Genomic DNA, 25,699 nt, shown 5'->3' with positions numbered 1-25,699 from the left:
ATACAAACTCCTTGTAGATGTTGTCCTTGGTGTGATTTGAATCCAGGACCCCAGTGCTGCAACGCTGCGGTGCTAACCACTGAGATGAACCAATCACTGCCAGGGTCTCCTTATCACGACACCTGAGGCTAACCTTTCCTCAGTGCCACTTGGGTTACGCCGAGTTTAATTAAGCATGTGCAAAATCGTCTGATTTTCATCCATATAGAACGGACAATTTCATCTGTACTCCATTCATATGTCTGTTTTTTACTTTTTATGACACCCGTATGGCTTCCGCTTTATAAGTTAACAATTTAATATATATTAAAAGACCAAATACAGTTTCCTATGTTAATTACTGCAATGATGCGTAATAAAAAATATGCCATATGGATGGTAACCTGTATGTGATCTGTTTTTTGTGCACCCACATTGACCTATAATGGGCGAATCTGTTTCGGGATATGGACGCTGCGATTTCTTCCACGCAGAATATTGGTCCCATTCTACATACAGTACAGACCAAAAGTTTGGACACACCTTCTCATTTAAAGATTTTTCTGTATTTTCATGACTATGAAAATTGTACATTCACACTGAAGGCATCAAAACTATGAATTAACACATGTGGAATTATATACTTAACAAAAAATGGGAAATAACTGAAAATATGTCTTATATTCTAGGTTCTTCAAAGTAGCCACCTTTTGCTCTGATGACTGCTTTGCACACTCTTGATGAGCTTCAAGAGGTAGTCACCGGAAATGTTTTTCACTTCACAGGTGTGCCCTGTCAGGTTTAATAAGTGGGATTTCTTGCCTTATAAATGGGGTTGGGACCATCAGTTGTGTTGTGCAGAAGTCTGGTGGATACACAGCTGATAGTCCTACTGAATAGACTGTTAGAATTTGTATTATGGCAAGAAAAAAGCAGCTAAGTAATGAAAAACGAGTGGCCATCATTACTTTAAGAAATGAAGGTCAGTCAGTCCGAAAAATTGGGAAAACTTTGAAAGTGTCCCCAAGTGCAGTTGCAAAAACCATCAAGCACTACAAAGAAACTGACTCACATGAGGACAGCCCCAGGAAAGGAAGACCAAGAGTCACCTCTGCTTCTGAGGATAAGTTTATCCGAGTCACCAGCCTCAGAAATCGCAGGTTAACAGCAGCTCAGATTAGAGACCAGGTCAATGCCACACAGAGTTCTAGCAGCGACACATCTCTTCAACAACTGTTAAGAGGAGACTATGTGCAGCAGGCCTTTATGGTAAAATAGTTGCTAGGAAACCACTGCTAAGGACAGGCAAAAAGCAGAAGAGACTTGTTTGGGCTAAAGAACACAAGGAATGGACATTAGACCAGTGGAAATCTGTGCTTTGGTCTGATGAGTCCAAATTTGAGATCTTTGGTTCCAACCACTGTGTCTTTGTGCGACGCAGAAAAGGTGAACGGATGGACTCTACATGCCTGGTTCCCACAGTGAAACATGGAGGAGGAGGTGTGATGGTGTCGGGGTGCTTTGCTGGTGGCACTGTTGGGGATTTATTCAAAATTGAAGGCATACTGAACCAGCATGGCTACCACAGCATCTTGCAGCGGCATGCTATTCCATCCGGTTTGCGTTTAGTTGGACCATCATTTATTTTTCATCAGGACAATGACCTCAAAAACACCTCCAAGCTGCGTAAGGGCTATTTACCAAGAAGGAGAGTGATGGGGTGCTACGCCAGATGACCTGGCCTCCACAGTCACCAGACCTGAACCCAATCGAGATGGTTTGGGGTGAGCTGGACCGCAGAGTGAAGGCAAAAGGGCCAACAAGTGCTAAGCATCTCTGGGAACTCCTTCAAGATTGTTGGAAGACTATTTCCGGTGACTACCTCTTGAAGCTCATCAAGAGAATGCCAAGAGTGTGCAAAGCAGTCATCAAAGCAAAAGGTGTCTACTTTGAAGAACCTAGAATATAAGACATATTTTCAGTTGTTTCACACTTTTTTGTTAAGTATACAATTCCACATGTGTTAATTCATAGTTTTGATGTCTTCAGTGTGAATGTACAATTTTCATAGTCATGAAAATACAGAAAAATCTTTAAATGAGAAGGTGAGTCCAAACTTTTGGTCTGTACGGTACATCTGAACAAGTGTCACCACAATGACCCAGATTCTATAGGAAGGTATAGGCTGTGGATTCTCAGGTGAGTGCAGAGTATGTCTACACTTAAGTGCTTCTTCCTCTACCTAGGAACGCTCACACCAGGCCAATACACGACCCCTAGGAAAGGAAATCTCCTAAGTACACACACAAAGGTGTTTAGGAACCATTATGAGAACTAACACGCTGCGCCCCACGCATGGTAAAACGCGACCTCCTCCTCAGGCGCCTGAAAAGCTTCCTCTGGATCCAGACTGCAGCTCCTTCAGGTGTCGGACAAGCCTCCTCAGTTGCCGGACAAGCCTCTTTAGGTACTGGACTGCAGCCCCCTCAGGTACCTGACAAACCTACTCAGGTGCGGGACTGCAGCCCCCGGACAAGCCCCCTCAGGTGCCGGACAAGCCTCCTCAGTTGCCGGACAAGCCTCCTCAGGTGACAGACTGCAGCCCTCGGACAAGCCTCCTCAGGAGCTGGACTGCAGCCCCCCGGACAAGCCTCCTCAGGTGCCGGACAAGCCTCCTCAGTTGCCGGACAAGCCTCCTCAGGTAACGGACTGCAGCCCCCGGACAAGCCTCCTCAGGTGCTGGACTGCAGTCCCCTCACCTGCATGACAAGTCTCCTCAGGTGCCGGACTGCATCCTTCGGACAAGCCTCCTCAGGTGCCGAACTGCAGCCCCCTCTGGTACCTGACAAGCCTCCTCAGGTGCCGGACTGCAGCCCACGGACAAGCCTCCTCAGATGCCGGACTGCAGCCCCCAGACAAGCCTCCTCAGGTGCTAGACTACAGCACCCTGACAAGCCTCCTCAGGAGCTAGACTACAGCACCCTGACAAGCCTCCTCAGGAGCCAAACTGCAGCCCCCCTGACAAGCCTCCTCAGGCGCCAGTCTGCAGTCCCCGGACAAGCCTCCTCAGGAGCGGGACTGCAGCCACCTGACAAGCCTCCTCAGGCGCCAGTCTGCAGTCCCCGGACAAGCCTCCTCAGGCGCCTGTCTGCAGCCCCCTGACAAGCCTCCTCAGGCACCAGTCTGCAGTACCCGGACAAGCCTCCTCAGGAGCCGGACTGCAGCCCCCTGACAAGCCTCCTTGGGAGCTGGCCTGCAGCCCCCTGTCAAGCCTCCTTGGGGCAGAACTGTAGCCCCCTGACAAGACTCCTTGGGCACCCCACTGCAGCCCCCTGACAAGCCTCCTAGGGCGCCGGACTGCAGCCCCCTGACAAGCCTCCTCAGGTGCCGGACTGCAGCCCCCTCAGGTGCCTGACAAGCCTCCTCAGGTGCTGGACTGCAGCCCCCTCAAATGCCTGACAAGTCTCCTCAGGTACCGGACTGCATCCTTTGGACAAGCCTCCTCAGGTGCCGGACTGCAACCCCCTCTGGTACCTGACAAGCCTCCTCAGGTGTCGGACTGCAGCCCAGACAAGCCTCCTCAGGAGCCGAACGGCAGCCCCCTGACAAGCCTCCTTGGGAGCCAGTCTGCAGTCCCCGGACAAGCCTCCTCAGGAGCCGGACTGCAGCCCCCTGACAAGCCTCCTCAGGCACCGGACTGCAGCCCCCTGACAAGCCTCCATTGGAGCCGAACTGCAGCCCCCTGACAAGCCTCCATGGGAGCCAGCCTGCAACCCCCTGCCAAACCTCCTCGGGAGAAGAACTGCAGCCCCCTGACAAGCCTCCTTGGGCGCCGTACTGCAGCCCCCTGACAAGCCTCCTAGGGCGCCGGACTGCAGCCCCCTGTCAAGCCTCCTCAGGTGCCGGACTGCAGCCCCCTCAGGTGCCTGACAAGCCTCCTCAGGTGCAGGACTGCAGCCCACGGACAAGCCTCCTCAAGTGCCGGACTGCAGCCCCCTCTGGTACCTGACAAGCGTCCTCAGGTGCCGGACTGCAGCCCACAGACAAGCCTCCTCAGATGCCAGACTGCAGCCCCCGGACAAGCCTCCTCAGGTGCTAGACTACAGCACCCTGACAAGCCTCCTCAGGAGCCAAACTGCAGCCCCCCTGACAAGCCTCCTCAGGCGCCAGTCTGCAGTCCCCGGACAAGCCTCCTCAGGAGCGGGACTGCAGCCACCTGACAAGCCTCCTCAGGCGCCAGTCTGCAGCCCCGACAAGCCTCATCAGGCACCAGTCTGCAGTCCCCGGACAAGCCTCCTCAGGAGCCGGACTGCAGCCCCCTGACAAGCCTCCTTGGACGCCTCACTGCAGCCCCCTGACTAGCCTCTTCAGGTGCCGGACAGCAGCCCCCGAACAAGCCCGCAGCCTTTGATCTTTGTCCTCCTTCCCGCCCCCCGACAAGCCTCCTCAGGCGCCGGACTGCAGCCCCGATAAGCCTCCTCAGGCGCCGGACTGCAGCCCCCGAACAAGCCCGCAGCCTTTGATCTTTGTCCTCCTTCCCGCCCCACTGACAAGCCTCCTCAGGCGCTGGACTGCAGCCCCCCGACAAGCCTCCTCAGGCGCTGGACTGCAGCCCCCCCAACAAGCCTCCTAGGGCGCCGGACTGCAACCCCCGGACGAGCCTGCACTGCAGCCTTTGATCTTTGTCCTCCTTCCCGCCCACTCCCCGCCCGCTCCTCCTCCCGCAGTGACTTCCCGCACCGCCGCCGCTCTCCTGCCATCAGGACACTGGAAGAAGAAAACAAGACTCCCGTAAGAAGTTCCTGCTCTCCCAGTGTTGTTCTCAGTGCAGCCCCCTCCTCCTCGGCACTGGGAGGGGACACAGAGGGGTCAGTGAGATCTGGGAGGCGGGGACAACCCCCTTTTGGGAAAAAAAAGAAAAAAAAAGAAAGACAATCACGTGGACGAGATGAAAGGGATGCCGCCTGGCAGAGCAGGGAGAGGGAGCGGAGACACCGAGGATCCTCAGCCATGTAATGGAGAGATGATCGGGCAGCTCCCCATGTGATCCCCTCCTCCCGACTGCTGATCCGAGCGACCCCGGGATCTGTGCGCCCCGCCGGCCGTCCTCCCGTGCCGTCCTCCATCCACCCGGCGGATCGTGCTGAAGCCCCGGCCCCAGGAGAAGTCGGAAATTATGTTCCCGTCCGTGCTGATCCCCCATCCTGCGAGATGAAAGAGCCGAGGATCCGGGGGAGCCTGCCCCTGCTCTGGCTGGGGGTCCTGCTGGCTGCGGCTCCCGGGGGGTCCCTGGCTAAGGAGACTGCATTTGTGGAAGTGGTTCTGTTCGAGTCCAGTCCCAATGGAGATTACAAAACCCACACTACTGAGTTACAGGGGAGGTTCACCCGGGCAGGAGCCACGATCAGCGCCGAGGGGGAGATCGTGCAGGTAAGAGGTGGGGACCCCAATACCCGGTGTCATGTCATAGTGTGTGCGGAGGGGGTGATAGTGTGTCCCCCCCCAGAAAAGTTTTCTTACTTGCAGGAGGGGAGTGATTGGGAAGGGGGCAGCTTGTGGAGTAGTCTGGTCACAAGATGGCCTCTACTATGTGTGGACTTCATTCACAATGGGGACACTGCTATTGAGTAACAGTGATGAGGAGAGCTGCCAGGTTCACACAGTGCACAGCCTCTGCGCGGAAACTACAAGCCCCAGCATGCCATCTCAGCCCGTGCCTGGCAGGGCATGCTGGGAGTTGTAGTCCTGCAGCAGCTGGCCAGGTGTACGTCCTGCTGATACATGCATGGATCGATCTCCTGATCCTTCCACAGTCACATGCTGGATACATTGTCTGTTAGTAAATAAAGCCTTCAGATGTGTCAATATTCTCCCTTTTTGTTGCATTGTCCCATCCCTTCCATCCTGTGTGTTGTGTGTGTTCACACCTGCAGGCAGGCAGCAGATTATTTTTGTTGTCTTTTTTTTTGTATTGTAATTGAGGAATATCATTTGTCAGATGAGCCGTCCATCGCATTGGCCTAGATGGCAAATGTTTACTTTTCTCACGGTATCCTGGCTAAAAGAAATGCCAATTTAATAGGCCTGGTCTAGACCGCCTCTATAGGAATCCCAACCATGAAAGGCATGGCTGTCTGACTTTTTGGGGTGAAGAGGACATGGCTGATTGCATTCTCCTGCGCCCCACGATCTGCCCTGTAGGGAAAGAGAATGAGTTTGGAGAAGATTCTGGACTGGGATAATATTTCACCAAACCATTTGCTGCAGGGATAAAAGTTAGATTGTTAGCAGTGCGCTTAAAAACTGAAGACAGGGCTTAACCCTTTGGGGTCCGGAGGTGACATCTGTGTACAGTATGTTTGGAAGGTCAATAGTATCCAGACTGAACCACAGGACACTAATGTTTTCTGCTCTGTATTTTTTTTTGAGGTGCTGACTTTGGGTGATTGGCTGGTACAGAATAAAAGGCCTGGATTTTTCTCTATGTGCTTTGCATTTTTATGCCACGTGCTGTGCAGCCTTTTCCCAGCGCTGCATGCGAATGCTTTGATGTTTGAAGCTGTTCCCATATAATTAGACTGCAAGCTCTGCAGTTCAGAGATGCGTTCACATTGGATTAAATACACAGTTTAACCATAATATGCCATAGAAACATATATATATTTTATTTATCTAAATCTGTATGCCTTCTACAGTTATCCATGAAAAAAAAACAATCAGAAGATATTTTGTTGTTGTGCCTTCACTGGAATCTAATTGGTTCTATGGGTACCTAGGTCTCTTCGACACTTGAAACAACCTACCTGATAGTTTTTAACTTTCTTAGGCCACATTCACACGTTCAGTATTTGGTCAGTATTTTACATCAGTATTTCTAAGCTGAAACCAGGTGAGGAACAATCAGAGGAAAAGTATAATAGAAACACGTCACCACTTCTGTATTTATCACCCACTCCTGGTTTTGGCTTACAAATACTGAAGGTGTGAATGGGGCTTTATGCGAAGCACGTGAAGTTACCCATCATGTTAGCATTGCGACATGAAGCCTCACATTAATCTGGCTCTGTTAATATTATCAGTGATGTGTTAAAATGAGCAAACAATTTAGGACTTTGTGTTTTCTCTTATATGAATTATTACTCTACTTTAAATTATATCTGTCCCTGGGAAAGCTGGGTGACAGTGTGGCTACCACCTCAGTAAAGGTTTGCCCCCCTGATGTTTTAATAACACATGTACTTATTTCAGCATTCAGCATATAATAGTTTGGTGGAACCTTCGGTGAGGCTGCAAGGGTTTTTTTTTTGAAGAGGTGTTTTTTTTTTGTTTTTTTAAGCAGGCCCATTCCAAAAAATGCTTGAAAGACTCTTCTTATTCATTTCTTTTGTAAAACCAGTTTGATGTTCACATGTTATGTGTTTTGAGCGTTTTTTTTCCACATCAGGTGTTGAAAAAGCTGGGCTGTGGAGTCGGTAAGCCAAACCTCCGACTCCTCAATTTCCATGACACCGACTCCCTCATACTTGGCTCATGTTTAAGTGATAAATTTACTGTAGCACAGATTCATCTCAGCTAAAAGTCTAGACCCTTAAATCAGGAATAGGACAGACATTTATAGGACATTTCATAACCTTCCCAAATTCTTATGAAAAAATATTCCCCACAAACTGCATTGTACTACTGTACCCAATTTATTATATACGGTATTTTAGGAGTCTGTCCATTTTACACCGACTCCACCATAATGGACTCTGACTCCACAGCCCTGTGAAGAAGTGCACGTCACAGATTTCAAACAGCTCCTAATGGAATCCGCTCCAAATTACCACTGTCCTATCAGAAGGTACAAAAATAAAACGCTTTAGAAAAAAAAAATATAAAGGCCTTCAAAAACTCTTCAGAATTGCTTCAGGAAAGGAAAAACTCCTCTATAATAATAATAATAATCTTTATTTTTATATAGCGCTAACATATTCCGCAGCGCTTTACATACATTATCGTCGCTGTCCCCATCGGGGCTCACAATCTAGATTCCCTATCAGTATGTCTTTGGAGTGTGGGAGGAAACCGGAGAACCCGGAGGAAACCCATGCAAACACGGGGAGAACATACAAACTCCCTGCAGATGTTGTCCTTGGTGGGATTTGAACCCCTCTACAAACTCCCCAATCAAGGAGCGTTTCTGAAGCAGTTTTCACTGAAAAACTTGTCGTTTTTTTTTTGTCTGTGTGCACATACCATAAGAGTGTATTCATACATGTGATTTTTGCAGTGCGGTGAAACACATTTGTCTTGCATGTTTTTCGTCATTTGCAAAAATTTTTGCGACCAATAACTGCATTATGACACCGCAGCAAATAATGGTTACAACCATTCCACATTCCCAAATATTAATCTATTATAATAATCCAATTTACAGTATTCTTAATCCTTTACTTAAAAAAAAAAAAGTTTAAGCATCCTATTATCAACACTTCTGGGCTATATTAGGCCAAGGAAATGTGCTAACGATGTTTGTAAGATGTGCGTAAAGCTGGCGAGTTTTACAGGACAAGGACGCTTCAGGAGACCCCAGCGTGTTTTTGGTTTCTTTTTTTTTTTAAACTTGTATTGAATAAACTACAGAGTGACCTCCAAGAGGAAGCGATCTGACCAATGATCACTTCTTCTCACTACTTTGCATCTTTGGGAACCTGAAATAGTTAAAAGAAGCAATCGTTTCTACATTGCAATGCATATGTCCATTCTTTATAGCGTTTATTTAGTGCATTTTTTCAGGTGGGCTATGGAGCATACTCGCCTGAAAAATACATCTTGTAGACCTACCATTATGGTTTTCCATTCTTTACGGATTAGACCAAATTCACACACCTGTGAAACACAGACCGTGCCCAGTCACAGTTCGTGGCCCAACCGGTGGGTCTCCTGACCTGAGCTAACTGCCTAATAGGCATATAAAAGACAGTTTGCGTGCCTATTAGGTAGTTGGCTCAGGTCAGCAGACCCACCGGTCAGATGATTTCAGTCTGGTTCATGTTTCACATGTGTGAATTTGTCCTTGCATTTCCTTTGTGGACTAGAAAAGTAAGGTCTGCTCCAAATTCTTGGCATCAAAGCACCGCAATCCAGATGGAACCTGACAGATCCCATTGTTGGTCTAAGTAAGTTATTGGATCTGTCATATGGGTCGTGGCCTTGTGCTTGAGGGTGTCTGATGTTTCCCAAACAGCAGATGTCAATGGAAAGAGTAGTTGGACATGTTGAATTTCTTGTTCTCACTCCTGATAAAAAGAGTCATCTAGCAGTGGTTCTTACTCTTCTCACCTCTGAGAACATGTGCACGTTCACCTGAACAGAGCAGATTTGTATATGGAGTCGAGGAGTAATTGTTGGGCAAAGGAGTGTTTGGTTGACTAAAGCCCCCGTCTCACATAGCGAGATTGCTAGCGAGATCGCAGCTGTGTCACGGTTTTTGTGACGCAACAGCGACCTCACCAGCGATGTCGCTATGTGTGACACTTTGCAGTGATCAGGCCCCTGCTGTGAGGTCGCTGATCGCTGCAAAGTGTCCTGGACCATTTTTTGGTCGTTGCTCTCCCCCTGGTCAGCACACATCGCTGTGTGTGACCAGTGGGAGCAGCGATCAGGCTGGTAACCATGATAAACATCGGGTTACTAGGGGCACACGCGCACCTGTTCCCCCAACTCTGGTCCTCAAGAGCCACCAACAGGTCATGTTTTCATGATTTCTTTAGTTTTGCACAAGTGATGCAATCATTGCCTGTGCAGGTGATGCAGTTATCATCTGGGCAATACTAAGGAAATCCTGAAAACACGATCTGTTTGTGGCTCTTGAGGACCAGCGTTGGGGACCACTGATCTAAGGTGTCTTCATGTTCTCTTAGATCAGTTAATATTTTATTCTGATTCTTTACTGAGAATTAATGATCAATTGATTTAATTACATTCCTATTCTGTATGATGAAATAAATCTTGTTACCAGGACATGTTGTCTTGTAGGTATTTATAGTACCTTGATACAAATGAATAAAGGCGTATATCGTTTCCATGCTCTTCTACACTGTGTGTCCATTCTCGTATGTCCTTCCTTTCTGGTAAAGGCACGTGAATGTCTTTCAGATGCATACAATCGGCGTACAGTAGTCCTGCAGCTGGAGGATAACCGGCTGGGAACGCCAATAGTAATGCAGCATCTGTGGAGGATGAGATGTCAATAGGTTGAGAGCATGATCTGATTACTTCCCAGGTTTGCTGCAAGTGCGAGAACGTATTGTTGCAGCACACAGTGGAGGATCTGCTTTGTGTTAGAGATTCTTCCTGTAACTGATACCTACATCCTTCCTTGTCCTGATCATTAGCCTGTGAAATAAGACACTCGCAGTATGTGCGCTTGATAACGTGTAGCTCTCGGTGGACCGATTTCATCAGGTTTATTTTCTGTGCCCTAGATATTTACAGGTGTAAATATATAATCCTTTACAGATATTTGCCCCATTTGCCCGAAAAAAATCTTACACAGAAACTGGGATTTGTATAGCGCTGAAATACAGCGTCTATGAGCATAGTAATGGCGCCCAGTATGTCAGCATATGTTACTGGTGTGCACCATCAACCACATATTGTAAAAATGGAACAAGTACTTTTTTTTTTTCTTTTTAAGAGGGGGGTGTGGGACCGTAAGAAACAATATTCTTAGGTGAGAGTGACATGACAGGTATGAGTAATACTATGGGAGAGGTGTCAGTTATTTAAGGTTAACTATTGTACCCTGTAGTAGTTCTCACAGTGATCAGGTATTCCTCTGAACACAGTAAAGGAATTTCTATATGTAAAGCTAATTATTACAATAAGTACATGTTTCATAACTCCATAGATGAGAACCACTATTGCATCATTATCGCTGATTACTGACCAAAAGCATTGCGTCTTCTGATCCATAACGACAGAATAAGTAATTTTTGGACATTTTTCATAGTCTTGTTCGAGGATTATTGACACTTTCAGCTCATGACGCCGGCAGAGAGTGCCCAAATTCTAAGACACATGCATTTAATACACTCCGCGTGTTGTATTAGGGCTCATGCACATGACTGTATTATCGGTCCGAGTGCGATGCGATAAAACATCTTATTGCACTCGGACCAATGTTAGTCTATTGGGCAGTGCACAAAAAATGCTGCATGTCCTAGTTTGAGCTCATATTCAGATCGTACTCGAACAGACAAGTCATTGAGTCCATGGAAAACAGACGGCACTTGGATGACATCTGAGTGCAGTCTGATTTACATATATTGACACACTGGAGACATTTTTTTTCTCCATCTTTTCCTCATCTGATCACACTCTGATCAGAGTGTCGTTTACATAATCGGCCCAATTCGCTCGGATTAGAGAATCTACGGCCGTCTGCACCTAGCCTTAGTACACTTTATTATTCTGCCAGTAGTGCCATGTAACTTCTTAAAGGCATAGTGAGGTCTTTTTCTGTTGAACCTAGCCAATAAAGACAACAGCAAAGCAAATTTGAAGGGATGACAATGGGAGGGCAGTTACCTTGAATGATACCCATAGAGAGAATTGCCAAGGCTTATAAGCTAAGACGAGCACGAGAGATGAAGGCTACAGCTTCCGGAGTTATCAAGTCTAACAGCGAAAAATGCCTCACTCCCTTCGTATCCTGATTGTGCAGTCCGTTGTGCACACAGACCAAAACAACAATCGCCAATGTTGGTCAATGTGCTAGTAGTGCACGTGAATGATTTTCGACGCTGAGAGCTGTGGCCATGACTGTTGAGAGAATGGCAATGTTTGTGTGATTCTTACCATACTTTCAAACTTTTTTTTCACACATTGCTCTTATTTTCTATAAAGACCAACTTTAATTGTTAGAAAAGTAAGAGCATATCCTGGCGTAGGTGAATGGGGGAGATCATTTCTTCTTGAATGCTTCTTGTAGTAGCTATAAAGCTTCTTCTACTCATGGCCCATAGCTACTGGTAGACTCCTGGTCTAAGACCCTCAGTAGGAAATGGCTCTTCACTATAGAATCTGCTGACTTACTGATTGTGTCAATCTATTGGATCACAGGGATGGGGAGAGGCTGATCCTCTAGAAGAAATGAAACTCCTCACCACCATCTGATTTATTTCTTATTTTCATAATTTTGTCTCCATTAATTCTTATTTCTTTATTATGCTTTGCTGATATAGCACCATCATATTCCACAGCGCTTTACACACATTATCATCACTGTCCACAATCTAGATTCCCTATCAGAATGTCTTTGGAGGAACCCGGAGGAAACTCACGCAAACACGGGGAGAACACACAAACTCCTTGCAGATGTGGTCCTTGGTGGGATTTGAACCCATGACCCCAGTGCTGCAAAGCAACACAACAATGCTAACCATTAAGCCACATGCTTCTTCCAGTAAACATATTGTCTAAATACCTTTTCAGTAAACCAGATGCCTCCTTCTCTTTTGCGTATAAAATAATACTAATTTATGTGAAAAGGAAACTCGTTTTGTGAGGTTGTGTAATCCGTGTTTATTGCAGTAAATTATAAAGTAACTGAACAAATAAGTTACTTTATTATTCACTTGAAGTTGCTATCATTTCTCTTATCAGATCATATTCTAAGGAGGGAAACCTTTTTTTTTTTTTCCATATACCACCTGGAAGGACATATGTTTTTTGTTCATGCTGATTGCCATGCTATCAAGGAAGAAAACCTCCTAAAGCTATTAATAATAAAATAATCTGAGAAATGCTCTTTTTCCCCGAGGTTGACAATTTTCTAAGAAGCAGAAGCAATTTGTATTGTTTTTTTTTTTAAGTGTTTCTAAAGTCTTTTACTGAACTGTTTATGTCTGGATCATCCTGTCATGTTTATTGTGTTGCTTTTTCGATGTTGGTTGTTGTCGATAGTTTTGGGTTCTTTTCTGTTGATTTGCAGGCAGTACTTAAGTCATATCGGATGGTAGCTAGGTCTAGGTTTGGGTGAGTTGACTCTTTGTGGCGTAGATTCTTCCTCGTATCTCATTTTGGTCTTGGTTATGAGTATGTGGATGAAAGACCTGCGCAAATCCAGTGCTTGTTTTGAAGTCCTAGGTTATAGCGGTATGAAGCCGATGGCTTTTTTAAGTTGTTTCCGAGAAGTGTCGTGTACATCTAGTCTTAGGGTAAGCATCCATTTGGCGTGTTTTGGGTGATCTGGCACACAGAGTGACCGCTCCACATTCTTTACACTCACCACCGCCACAGACACCTTTTACCATGTGTGTTTCCTATGCTTTGTGCCAACTGTTTGCTCTCTTAACTCTAATCTCAACTGAGCTCTTATTAATACAAAATTAGCAACTTAAACAAGCCATTTAAAACTGTTTTATCCTGCCGAGCCGAGAGATAATGTCAAGAGTTGGCAAAATGTAGCAGTATTTTATTCTCTATGGGGCTTTCGTAACACTTATCTAAACTCTCTTTCAAGTCCTTCAGCTATTTAATTTTTTTTTCTTGAGTTGACAACTGAATGTAAAGAAAATTGACTGAGATTAGAATGTAATATATTTGCTTTTACAGAAGTAGTTTGTGTTGAAAAATATAGTTGGTTGGGAGAAAGTTGTGAGCACTTTATGATCTTTTGGATAATGATTCTCAAAGGAAACTATTCTAGTGAATTTTTCCATGTTTTCTCATGGTCATCACTGGATACCTGCATGATTTTTGAGGCTTCAATATTCGACATTAATTCCACAGCCCTTTACAGACCTCATCATCACTGTCCCCATTGGGGCTCACTATCTAATTTCCCTATCAGTATGTCTTTGCAGTGTGGGAGGAAACCCATGCAAATACGGGGAGAACAAACAAACTCCTTGCAAATGTTCTCCTTGTTGGGATTTGAACTCTGGATCCCTGGTTTGCAACAGTACAGTGCTAACCACTGAGGAATCATGCTGCTCCATATTGCCATCATTAAAGTGTAGCCGTATCCACTCCCCGTGTTTCCTCCAAGTTCTCCAGTTTCCTCCCACACTCCTAAGACATACTGATAGGGAAATTAGATTGTGAGCCCCAATGGGAACAGTGATGATAGTGTCTGTAAAATGCCGCTGAATGATGCACTATATAAGCAAAAGCGTAATCGATAACCGTTATTTAAATTGGTAACTGATAATTGGTTGTCAGTGACACCATGTTTCCTATTCTATTGGAATCATTTGACTTTACGTCCATGTGACTGACCACCATACCTTTTTGGATATTGAGTTTCCACGGAATTGTACTAGTCCCCATCATTTATTGTTGTTATTGTTACAGCTTTATCCTTTAAGAGTTGGTTTTGTAAAGGTGTCTAGCATGGAATGGAGAACGCTAACCGAGATGGGGTCTTCCATTCTCCTTTCTAGGCATATAGTGCACTAAGGTTACCTGTGTAGTTACAGAGGTTGTCCACTGCTTTAACATTGATGACCTATGTCAGTAGTTACAGAGCTGCTCTGTCTTCTGATAGTGGCTGCGGCCGGGTACTGCACATCCACCCCCTATTGATTTGAGTAGAGGGTGGATGTCGGTAGATGGAGCAGCTCAGTAACTGAGCAGTTCCGGCCACCGCCAGCACTGAGATCATCTGATGGACAGGGTGTCGCACCCTCACCAATCATACATTGATGACCTTTAACATTCATGACCTATCCTTATTAAAGTCGTGAAAAACCTCTGTAATGCTCCTTCTGTCTTACTTTATCATAGTAAGTTGACGTATACATCACTTACAACATGAACTTTATATACCATGGATTGCTTTATTAAGAAAGAGAGAAAAGCGCAAAAGGGTCTTATCCGGTTAAAATAGATAAAATAATTAAAGGTTATGCTAACCTGATAATGTTGTGTTCACACAACATATAAATGAGCGTGTAATCCCAACTGCAGCTGCTCCACGGGTCCAAAGACCGAGTAGAAAAATGTGGAAAATTCCGCGCTGCTGGTAGATGGTAACAATTCAGGTCCCCACTAGATAATATGTGCTTTTTTATTTTGTCTTATGTGTTTCAAAGTAGTATACTTCTTCCTCAGGACAAAAAAAAATATGGTACTTCGAAACACGTAGACAAAAAAAAAAAAACGCATAATATCCTAGTGTGGACCTGAATTGTTACCATCTACCAGCAGCGCGGAATTTTGCACTTTTTTCTTTCCACATATGGATTGCTTTATCGTTGTCCATCTGCTAATAACATGTCATAAGAAAATGAATTGTTTGATACAAAGCTATTTATATGCATATTAACATTGGTCTATCTTTGAAATTCTATTTATTTGCTTTCGAAGTACATCGAATAAAAGCCGGAATGCATCCAAGCTAAGACATTTATTATTAAAGTAGAAGTGGTGCGCACTTAAATCCCCTAGCTTTTTCGTGTAGCATTAGCTTTTTGTATATACTGTTTTATTTATGAAATCTCTTGGTTGAACTCGCGTTTCGAGCCATGATTACCCATGGTTGACATGCACTGTAGGGTGAAAAGTACCCGCACTATTGCATGGTATTGCATGGGGTTATGATTTCACTGTTGTTTCACATAAACATATCCGCTCCTATTAACATATTAGGTAAGGTCAGCTGTAAGAGTGACCAGCTTCAGCCAGGATGGCCCCTACCTAATACCAGCTTTCCCAATCCTTCTCAAAGGTTAGCGCAAACCTTTTTCATTTTTAGATTTCATTATAAAATTAATTGCAGGTAAGCTTTTCTCACAGGAACTAATTACAGTATTATATTCCACTGGGTTTCTGCTTTTTCCACACAAACACAGATCACAAACATAAAGATGCCTAAAAGAGAAGTTTCATGGTATTGCAATCTGGTTAGCATCATGTTAAGTGGTAGCTATCTTTGCATTTCTAAAGGGGATCTTGGAGAATTGTTATCTGTACATCATTGCTTCTTAACCTGGCCGTAGATATCTGATGGCTTTCAGCCAATTGATCGTTCAGCCAACAAATGTCCATCATGGGAACTCAAGAGAGATATCTCTGGCGATAACTTATCTTCAGGCAGAAGAAAAAGTGCAGGTGTTGAAACTCAACCTCTCCCCCCAGTCCTAGGCAGAACGGTGGCTCAGTGGTTAGCCCTATTGCTTTGCAGCACTGGCGTCCTGGGTTCAAATCCCATCCAGGGACAACATCTACAAGGACTTTGTATGTTCTCCCCATCTTTTCTCCGGGTTCTCCAGTTTCCTCCTACACTCCAAAGACATATTTATAGGGAATTTAGATTGAGAGCCCAAAGAAGACAGGGGTGACAATATCTGTAAAGCGCTGTGGAATATGATGGAGTTTCAAGAGACCGTCAGACATATTAGGTTATCCTATCTCCTAGGGCTACAATTTTATAAGAATTTAGTTCAAGTTGGGCTCATGTCCATCCTTTTTAGTTTGTCTGAGTGTTTCCTTGCCACCCACAAGTACTGCAGTTTAAATGGACAAATCAAGTGGAGTCATGATGTAGGTTTTCATTTTTTTTCTCCTTTTGTTTCAAGACATGGTAGCAAGGATGGAGGTTAGAAGACCATACAATGTAGAGGTGTGGTAGCATGAAGCCGCTCCAGAAAGTAGATCCCATTTTTATTTTTATTTACTTTACTTTCATACCATGTTCATGACATATCAGAATATAGGACAAATTGTTATTACAAATATATACCATATGTCATAAATACATAGAAATTCCCATGGTCTGAGAAGAAAATAGATATAATTTCCACAACCTTAATTTTCAGCTTTTTGTAGGCCATTTGCTGAATTACTAATATCATATGATATAATTGATATAATTTTCTTAATTTCTCCATGAAATGTAATTGACCTTAATTTTACATAAGTGCTGTGATTATGTGTGCATACAAGAATTTGAAACGCAAGCGATTTATAACCGAAAGTGAATTGGAAGGCAGTCATGGCACATTATAGGTAATTGTTTAATGGTTGATCTTTCTGTACATGGTGATATAATGTCTTCATGTGTGAGGCCTGTATTGAGTGCCAAAAAATTAGATGAGATACTGACATGAGAGTTAAGAAAAAAATTTCCCAGAAAAACTTTTGGAGAGGGTATCTTTTGCTTCTATGTTATTTTTTGGCACCAAATTCACTGCTCCCAGTCGGGACTAGAATGAATATTGTCTTCGATGAAAACCAGTGAAATACAAGTTATTTGGGATTGCCCAACTATAGAATGTGTACAGTGGTGTCCCAAGTCTTCCCCAAATGAAATATTTTAGGGGAACAGAGAGTGGGGCATGATCAACATGCCGAATCCTTTTTTTCCCCCCTGTGGTAGCATTTTTCCTTATCCTTTTAAAAATCTGCTCTATCTCACGATGGTGTTTGACCATATGTCCATCCTCTACCATCTCTGGATTCCTTCACCACGACTGACGGACCGATCTTCCTCTCTCTTTTACGGACAGTACACAGGAGAACAGGTCAGTTTAGAAGGCTATCCCAAAACACTATTAGCTTGTTCCCATATATGTTTTCTTAAGATAACGCTGGAGCAGTGATTTAGAGAGGTGGATTACCTGATACGTTTTGTGGAGCCCGGGCCACACACCAAGTCCGTGTAGACATGTTAGACTGCTGCTACATTGAAATGGGCCCCCAGATCCTCCTACTTGTGATAACTGGGGGTCCTAAAAGCGATCTGACACTTGCCACATATCTTGTGGATAGATTTGTGATTCTGGGAACACCTCTTTTGGTATCTGTTAAATATTGTAATGGTTCTAAAGCCATAGGGATCATACATGAAAGGTCTTCTAAAAAGTTCCATTTACTTGGCCAAAAGATCTAAATGCTTTAGGATATGGAGTGTGGTCCACCCTAATGAAGTGAACACATATATATAGTATTGTAACATTTTATTTTTTGATTATTGTACATAGCAATTTTCCCTAGACGGAGACCACATTTTGTCAAAGCATGTGTTTAAATAAACAGTGTTTTCTATTTGCAGGAGTTAAAATGGGACTTAAATACAGCTTGTAGATTTTTGGATTGGTAGGAGGAGAAAAGTTCTTCTTTATAGCCAGACAGTGTTTTCCACCTCTTAGGCGTCTGGTTTCCTTGGTTGTATGCGAATTGCCAGACTTTTAAGAGCATTGCCACCCAAACATAAATTTGGCCATATATTAATAAGTCATGAACAGCATCCAGCTTTTTTTAAATTCCGTTTTAGAGATTTTTTACATTATAATTTTTCTTTGCGGTGGCTGTTTTTTTGCAAACGTGACAAATTGAAGTCCAACCACTTTTTTTAACTGAATACATCATGAATTTATTTATTTTTATAAGGGTAAAGTCATATTCAACCGGTAATTAACTTGAATATTTACAACGGATTAATGTATATTAAATGAGAATTTCTCAGTGTTTGCAATACCTTCTATTTAGTGAGAGCATTATGTTGATGACGTCTTCTACCTACTTAATTCACAATTCACCAAATGGCAACATAAGGGTTCATCTACACTGCGTGGTGACAACGCAACGTGTTTTCCGGTTGGCGGTCGTTTAAAAGCCTGTTTACACTCTGCATCAGATGTTCTCTGAATAATCTGTAATAAAACATTCAGAGCTCATAGGCTATCGTTTATCTCTGCAGCACATGTCCTGTTTACAGAGCATGAGCCGCTGCCGAGAGCAATGACCTTTTGTACAGCAGAGGACTCGTTTGTTGGGTGATCGGCAGCCTTTTTAGATGGCTCTATTATCCGTAATGAGCGCTTGCTCATGATAATCAGACAGTGTAGATGGACCTTTAGCATTCTGCATCATCAAACCTTTTTTAGTGGCCCCAGTTTACTAATTTTTACTATACAGTATGGATCTCTATGGAGTAGTGAATGGCATACAGTACAGACCAAAAGTTTGGACACACCTTCTCATTTAAAGATTTTTCTGTATTTTCATAGTTATGAAAATTGTACATTCACACTGAAGGCATCAAAACTATGAATTAACACATGTGGAATTATATACTTAACAAAAAAGTGTGAAACAACTGAAAATGTGCCTTATATTCTAGGTTCTTCAAAGTAGCCACCTTTTGCTTTGATGACTGCTTTGCACACTCTTGGCATGGTCTTCCAACAATCTTGAAGGAGTTCTCAGAGATGCTTAGCACTTGTTGGCCCTTTTGCCTTCACTCTGCGGTCCAGCTCACCCCAAACCATCTCGATTGGGTTCAGGTCTGGTGACTGTGGAGGCCAGGTCATCTGGCGTAGCACCCCATCACTCTCCTTCTTGGTCAAATAGCCCTTACACAGCCTGGAGGTGTGTTTGGGGTCATTGTCCTGTTGAAAAATAAATGATGGTCCAACTAAACGCAAACCGGATGGAATAGCATGCCGCTGCTAGATGCTGTGGTAGCCATGCTGGTTCAGTATGCCTTCAATTTTGAATAAATCCCCAACAGTGTCTCCAGCAAAGCACCCCCACACCATCACACCTCCTCCTCCTCCATGCTTCACGGTGAGAACCAGGCATGTAGAGTCCATCCGTTCACCTTTTCTGCGTCGCACAAAGACACGGTGGTTGGAACCAAAGATCTCAAATTTGGACTCATCAGACCAAAGCACAGATTTCCACTGGTCTAATGTCCATTCCTTGTGTTCTTTAGCCCAAACAAGTCTCTTTTGCTTGTTGCCTGTCCTTAGCAGTGGTTTCCTAGCAGCTATTTTATCATGAAGGCCTGCTGCACAAAGTCTCCTCTTAACAGTTGTTGAAGAGATGTGTCTGCTGCTAGAACTCTGTGTGGCATTGACCTGGTCTCTAATCTGAGCTGCTGTTAACCTGCGATTTCTGAGGCTCGTGACTCGGATAAACTTATCCTCAGAAGCAGAGGTGACTCTTGGTCTTCCTTTCCTGGTGCGGTCCTCATGTGAGCCAGTTTCTTTGTAGCGCTTGATGGTTTTTGCAACTGCAATTGGGGACACTTTCAAAGTTTTCTTAATTTTTCGCACTGACTGACCTTCATTTTTTTAAATAAGGATAGCCACTCGTTTTTCTTTACTTAGCTGCTTTTTTCTTGCCATAATACAAATTCTAACAGTCTATTCAGTAGGACTATCAGCTGTGTATCCACCAGACTTCTGCACAACACAACTGATGGTCCCAACCCCATTTATAAGGAAAGAAATCCCACTTATTAAACCTGACAGGGCACACCAGTGAAGTGAAAACCATTTCCGGTGACTACCTCTTGAAGCTCATCAAGAGAATGCCAAGAGTGTGCAAAGCAGTCATCAAAGCAAAAGGTGGCTACTTTGAAGAACCTAGAATATAAGACATATTTTCAGTTGTTTCACACTCTTTTGTTAAGTATATAATTCCACATGTGTTAATTCATAGTTTTGATGCCTTCAGTGTGAATGTACAATTTTCATAGTCAAGAAAATGCATAAAAATCTTTAAATGAGAAGGTGTGTCCAAACTTTTGGTCTGTACTGTATGTGCTGGTGGTTATACAGCTTTAGTGGACTATGGTTCCACTTGGCGTCTGTGAACTGACTTATATCACTATAAATTTTCAGAACAGAAGCCTTTTTTATTTAATTTTTTTTAAAGAAAATTTGAGTCTTCGTGCAAGGTATTGTATACTAGATAGAAAGAAGCAGGGAGTAGTGCAATATTTCACTTTTGATATAATAGAAGCAGGTTAGGTAGGAAGTATTGTATGCATTAACTTTTTTTTTCCCCCTAGATTTTGTCTATTTTTTTCAATTGAACAAGCCCCTGGCCTACACCGGTGTCTCAGGTTGCAGTTCTTCCCTGTCTGTCGGTTCAGGGATCAGAGGTTCCTGCATGTTGAATCTGGCAGCGCCAGGGGCCAGTTTCTAACAGTGTGACAGCATTTTTAATTTAACAGCACCGCCTTTGATGTTCTTCAAATATTTATAGGCAGGTTAAGATAACTCTGGCAGGGATATTATTAATTTATACATTTTCTAAGTAGTTGCATGTCACATGTCCACTTCAAATTTAATTTAAGAGTACACCGCAACTATATTACTGATCATAAAACTAATAAAGCTTTGATATCTATCAAATGTCATTTCTTTACTACACAATTAAATGCAAATTTAGCTAATGTACCTATGTGGTATTCGACCGTTATAGAAATGCAGTTCTATCTAGGCTTGCTAAGGACTTTTTTTTTTTTTTTTTTTTTTAAAGTTTACCTTAATCTTCCTTTTTTTTAAGGAGCACTCCTTGACTAGCTCCATGGTCATGCTTCTGGTCCGGACTGTGCGCTCTCAGATGCTGCCAGTACAGGCAGTCATGCCTCCTCCGCATCGGAGGAGTTCAGGGGCTCTGAGGTTGGCCACATTCACCGATCCAACCATTGCTTGCATCGCGCGCGCTCCTTGTCTAGGAGACAAAGAGCAGTACACTATAAAATTAAAAATTTGTACGCGATAAATTGCAAAGTTGCTTGTTTTTACTAACACTTTGCAAATTTACACAGGAAAGAAGTAGAGACAACCTCTTAATAGATAAATATTTCATCGTTACACATCTTATTACACACTCAACTGCAACTGTGACGCCATTGATTGTTTTATTTTGAAGACTTTTCATTTCATTTTTTGCTACTAGATTGTTTTTCAAGCAATTATACTTTTGGTTAATTATGGTTTACGTTATGACGTAGTAGATTCTTAAATACAATTAAAGGGGTTGTCCACTACTAGCACAACCCCCTTCTCAATCTGAATGTTTTCCCCCGTTTATAATAAAAACACCTATATTCATCTCCCATGCCGGCGCCTAGTTCCTGGGTTTAACATGAGGTTGTTACATCATGAGACCACTGCGCCAAATCAATGTTGCCGTCACTGCCACCGCCTTTAGACGTATAAGTACGGTAATCAATAGGAAGTCAGAGCTGCGGCTGCTCACGCACTTCCTGTTGATTACTTAGCGCCAGCTTCACTGTCCCCTCCTTCTGGCGTATAATTGGGTGCAAGGCCCGCTTGACATAACCTCACGTAAGCCCAGGAAACGCAAGTGCTGGAACGGCGTCTGCACGGGAGGGGAGTAGAGACGCCGGTACGGGAGATGAGTATAGGTGTTTTCATTTTAATGGGGGTAAACATTCAGATTGAGAAGTGGTTGTCCTAGTACTGGACAATCCCTTTAAATTTTGCTGATATGTTTGAATCCTCCATGCATGAGGTGAATATTTTGTGTCAAGGATAGAATACTGTCGTGTTTTGTGAGATAATTACATAATTTCTTAAAGTCTTCATAGGGTTCAAGTGTTAAACAGTAGATCTCAAATTGACCTTTTGAGAGGAGACCTTTTCACGTTGGCTAAATTTTTTCCCAAGATGATCATTTTGATAGCGGATATTGATTTTTCTCCACCAATTCTCGCGAGGCTGTGTTTATGGTTGTCTGTGGAGCCATCTACAGCACATATTTCGTTGCGGTGTTACTTTTGTGTGTGGCCGAGTTGCTCATGACTTTACATAAACTCTCTTTTGAAGGTTATAGTACCATCCATACATCATCTTGTTAAGTGTAAACTTGTCTGAGAGACACTATACCGTCGTAAATGTGCAAATATGGCATCTACCAATCATACAGCAAGCCTAGGCTTTGGAAACCATTGTGTTTTAATGGGTTGTAACTGTTTGGGAACTTAGTATTGGGATTAAAATGGATTCAAAAGAGGGAAATAAAAAGCTTAATTCGCATCCCACTGTACACTATGCACCGCTGTACCCCTACTATAAGGTGAATTGTATTCTAGTTAATTTCTAGTCCCAGGAAGACATGGCTCCTCTGCTTTTACTGCTGGCGCCTAGCTATGAACTTACTGTTCATGTTGCCGTCTGGCTCCTATTTGTCATATAATATTCATCTTTGAGCTAAATCATGTCACTGATATGTCAGTAAGATTAAAGTACATAATTGTCATTTCTAGGAAAAGAGCCAGGTTTTATAGACTACTCTTAAGTATGGAAAATTGCTTGCTACAATTCCTGCTCTTTTTCTATTGATCACTTCCTATACGCTTGGCTTTATAGAGCAGTCTATATTAAATACTTAGGTTTTTCACATCTAGTCTGAAGAACTTAGATCATCTTGGGTATAGTTGAAAGAGAATTAATAAAAAAATGGAATACTCAATCTATTTCGCTTACTCCATGGAATAAAAATTCAAGGAACATTATTAGAGAGGCATGAGAAACATTATGAGACTGATTTCGCAAAATTTTTTATTTGTGGTATATAAAATTGAGCAAAAAAAACTCTGAGGACCTTGGTCCATCGGCTACGTCAGTAGTCTGTAGAGCCCAGCAAACCACCTACTACCTGATGGTATTCCTGGTGCTTCTTCTGATGAGCAAGCCTGGCTTGAAGTCTTGTGTGCGTCAAACCGCTACGATGACTTCGCCCTGGGGCTACTAATGAGAAGAGGCGCCAAGGATACTAAGAGGTAGAAGGACGTTCACTGGGCTCTGGTCTGGCGCCCTCGGATTAATGATGTGGCTGCTGGATCAGGAACCTGCAAATCTATTTTCTCAACCAGACAATAAAAGCTGGAGACCTTAGTGATATAAAGTAGAACCCTGGCACCTCTTCTGATTAGTAGGCATGACGCATGAATGATGTTGCACGCACAGGAAGCTGTACGCGAAACACATTGGAATGCATGGCAGGGGAACTAGAAAGCCCCATGTCTATGTTGGCCTCATTTGGCTTACTTGCTATACTTCCCTTCTGTTTACTTAGATTGTTTCAGTGGCCAGTATTTTTGCTGGATTTGCAATCATTAATGTACTTTAGTTTATTTGATTGCAATTTGCTATTAACAAGGCTACTACGACTTATTAATTTAATATCCAAGTGTATTTGTAGCACCTTTTGTAGTCTTTCATATTCCTCACTATTCTCGGGTGTGTTTACCAATGGTACATAATTTACAGATATATTTGCTTAGTAATTGCACATTATTTTTAACATATTCATTATGTATATCTTCATGAATTATTCATTATTTGTAGATTATATTTTCTTATTGATTGTATATTACTTTTTTTTATTAACTGTTATCAAGAATATCATTAACATATCTTTAAAACTTCTGTTGTAATTTCTCATATTATTGTACATTTCTGGTTCATGCCACTGGCCTTGTTGCCTTGTTTTGCAAACGGTGACCTACTGTCTGCTGACATCTTCTTGTCTCCCCTGCCACTTTATTATATTTTCTATTTTTATTAATCCTGTGTTAGTGTGTGTTGTATTTAAGCCTAATTTTGTATTAATAAAAGCACGAGCATTGTATACCTTTGGTCTGTTCGTTGGATACTTTGTAGTAGTTTGTGTACCTTGGTGTATTGGTATTTTCTTCTTTAGATAGGTCAACTACACATAACTGATGTTTAGGACATCATGGTTGCTCATTCGTTTGCACTGGTTATCGAGCTGAATCCGACATGGAACTATATTGAGATGTTTGCATGGTCTCCTTGCATTTAAAAAGCATGGTGGCTCAATGGTTAGCACTGTTGCTTTGCAGCTGGGATCCTGGGTTCAAATCCCACCAAGGACGACACCTGCGAGGAACACAGGAGTGCTTGACTGAGCGAGTACTCCCATTTTTATGGTAGAGTTGGGTGACCGGTATATGAAAGTTATGGAGGGCTTTACACTTTCCTATGTTTTCTTCTTCCACCACATTAATCTCAGTAACTGACTGTTCACTTTCTGCCTAATGTATCCCTTGACATCTATCATTCACACAATATGATTGTTACTTAATTCTCTGCTAAGTTGTTTCAATCTTCTGACTGATCCATGTATAGAGGTAATTAAGTCTCAGGGTTACATTGTTACATATATTTTTTTCAACCCATGTGCCGGACTTCTGATGCCTAACTAAATCTGGATTATAATTTCGATTGTAGCAATTCCCTTAATTTCTAGAAAGCATTTCAACCACACAGGTTATATTTAATTGAGAATTTCCTACCAGTTAAAGGCTGATATGTTAACATGATACCATCGCTCTGCTTTTTTTTTTTCTTCTGATTTTTCAAAATTGAGATATAAACACATCATTTCTGCATTGACTTTAAAAGATTTCGGCAAATATATAGTGTTTTTTTTCACGATTTTGGAATAAAGTGGTAAAAAAATGCATTGTGTAAACACAACCTTAGGTTTTCATACTCTTCGAAATTCTAGTGCCTCTCATTTTTCAGACCCATCTGTTCTACATGAATCAATGTCCTTCAGCTGCCAGTGCTTTGACATTTTCAGGTTTCCAAGTGTGTGAATGTAATTATGTCGTATTGTCAATGAAAAGGCTATGAATAAGTTGGAACCTGAGGCTGACCTGCAGCTTCTTGTATTTTGTACATACATGGGTCATGACACGGGAAATGGAATAAAGCCGGAGCTACCAGGATTGTAGCAAGGTGACACCGCAACAGTTGGTTGCAGGTATGGCTTGATCTGCAGCAATCAGAAGAAGTTTTATTGTCCCGTATTTAGTCTGGTATAGACAATCAAGTTCTTAGCATCTCAGCCCTCAGCCTCACAAAGTCACTTTGTATGAGAAGGGAACCAAACTTGTACGGTAGCTGAGTGGTATCTCAGGTCTGAGTATAGTCAT

General features: G+C 43.0%; 1 protein-coding gene across 1 annotated transcript in view; it reads left to right on the top strand.

Moving 5' to 3' along the window:
* The first annotated feature begins 4,655 nt into the window (after positions 1 to 4,655).
* The window catches only part of ZNRF3 (zinc and ring finger 3), a 187,879-nt gene continuing 166,835 nt past the window's right edge, over positions 4,656 to 25,699 (top strand). Inside the window, exon 1 of the mRNA XM_073676403.1 lies at positions 4,656 to 5,409. Coding sequence (XP_073532504.1) covers positions 5,191 to 5,409 — 219 coding nt within the window. The 5' untranslated portion in view covers positions 4,656 to 5,190. The remainder of the gene's footprint in view (positions 5,410 to 25,699) is intronic.

The sequence above is a fragment of the Phyllobates terribilis genome, unplaced genomic scaffold (assembly GCF_046119375.1).
Source record: "Phyllobates terribilis strain yellow unplaced genomic scaffold, ASM4611937v1 Scaffold_1__5_contigs__length_1240528914, whole genome shotgun sequence".
Taxonomy (NCBI): Eukaryota; Metazoa; Chordata; class Amphibia; order Anura; family Dendrobatidae; genus Phyllobates; species Phyllobates terribilis.
This window is presented reverse-complemented; position numbering and strand designations above follow the sequence as displayed.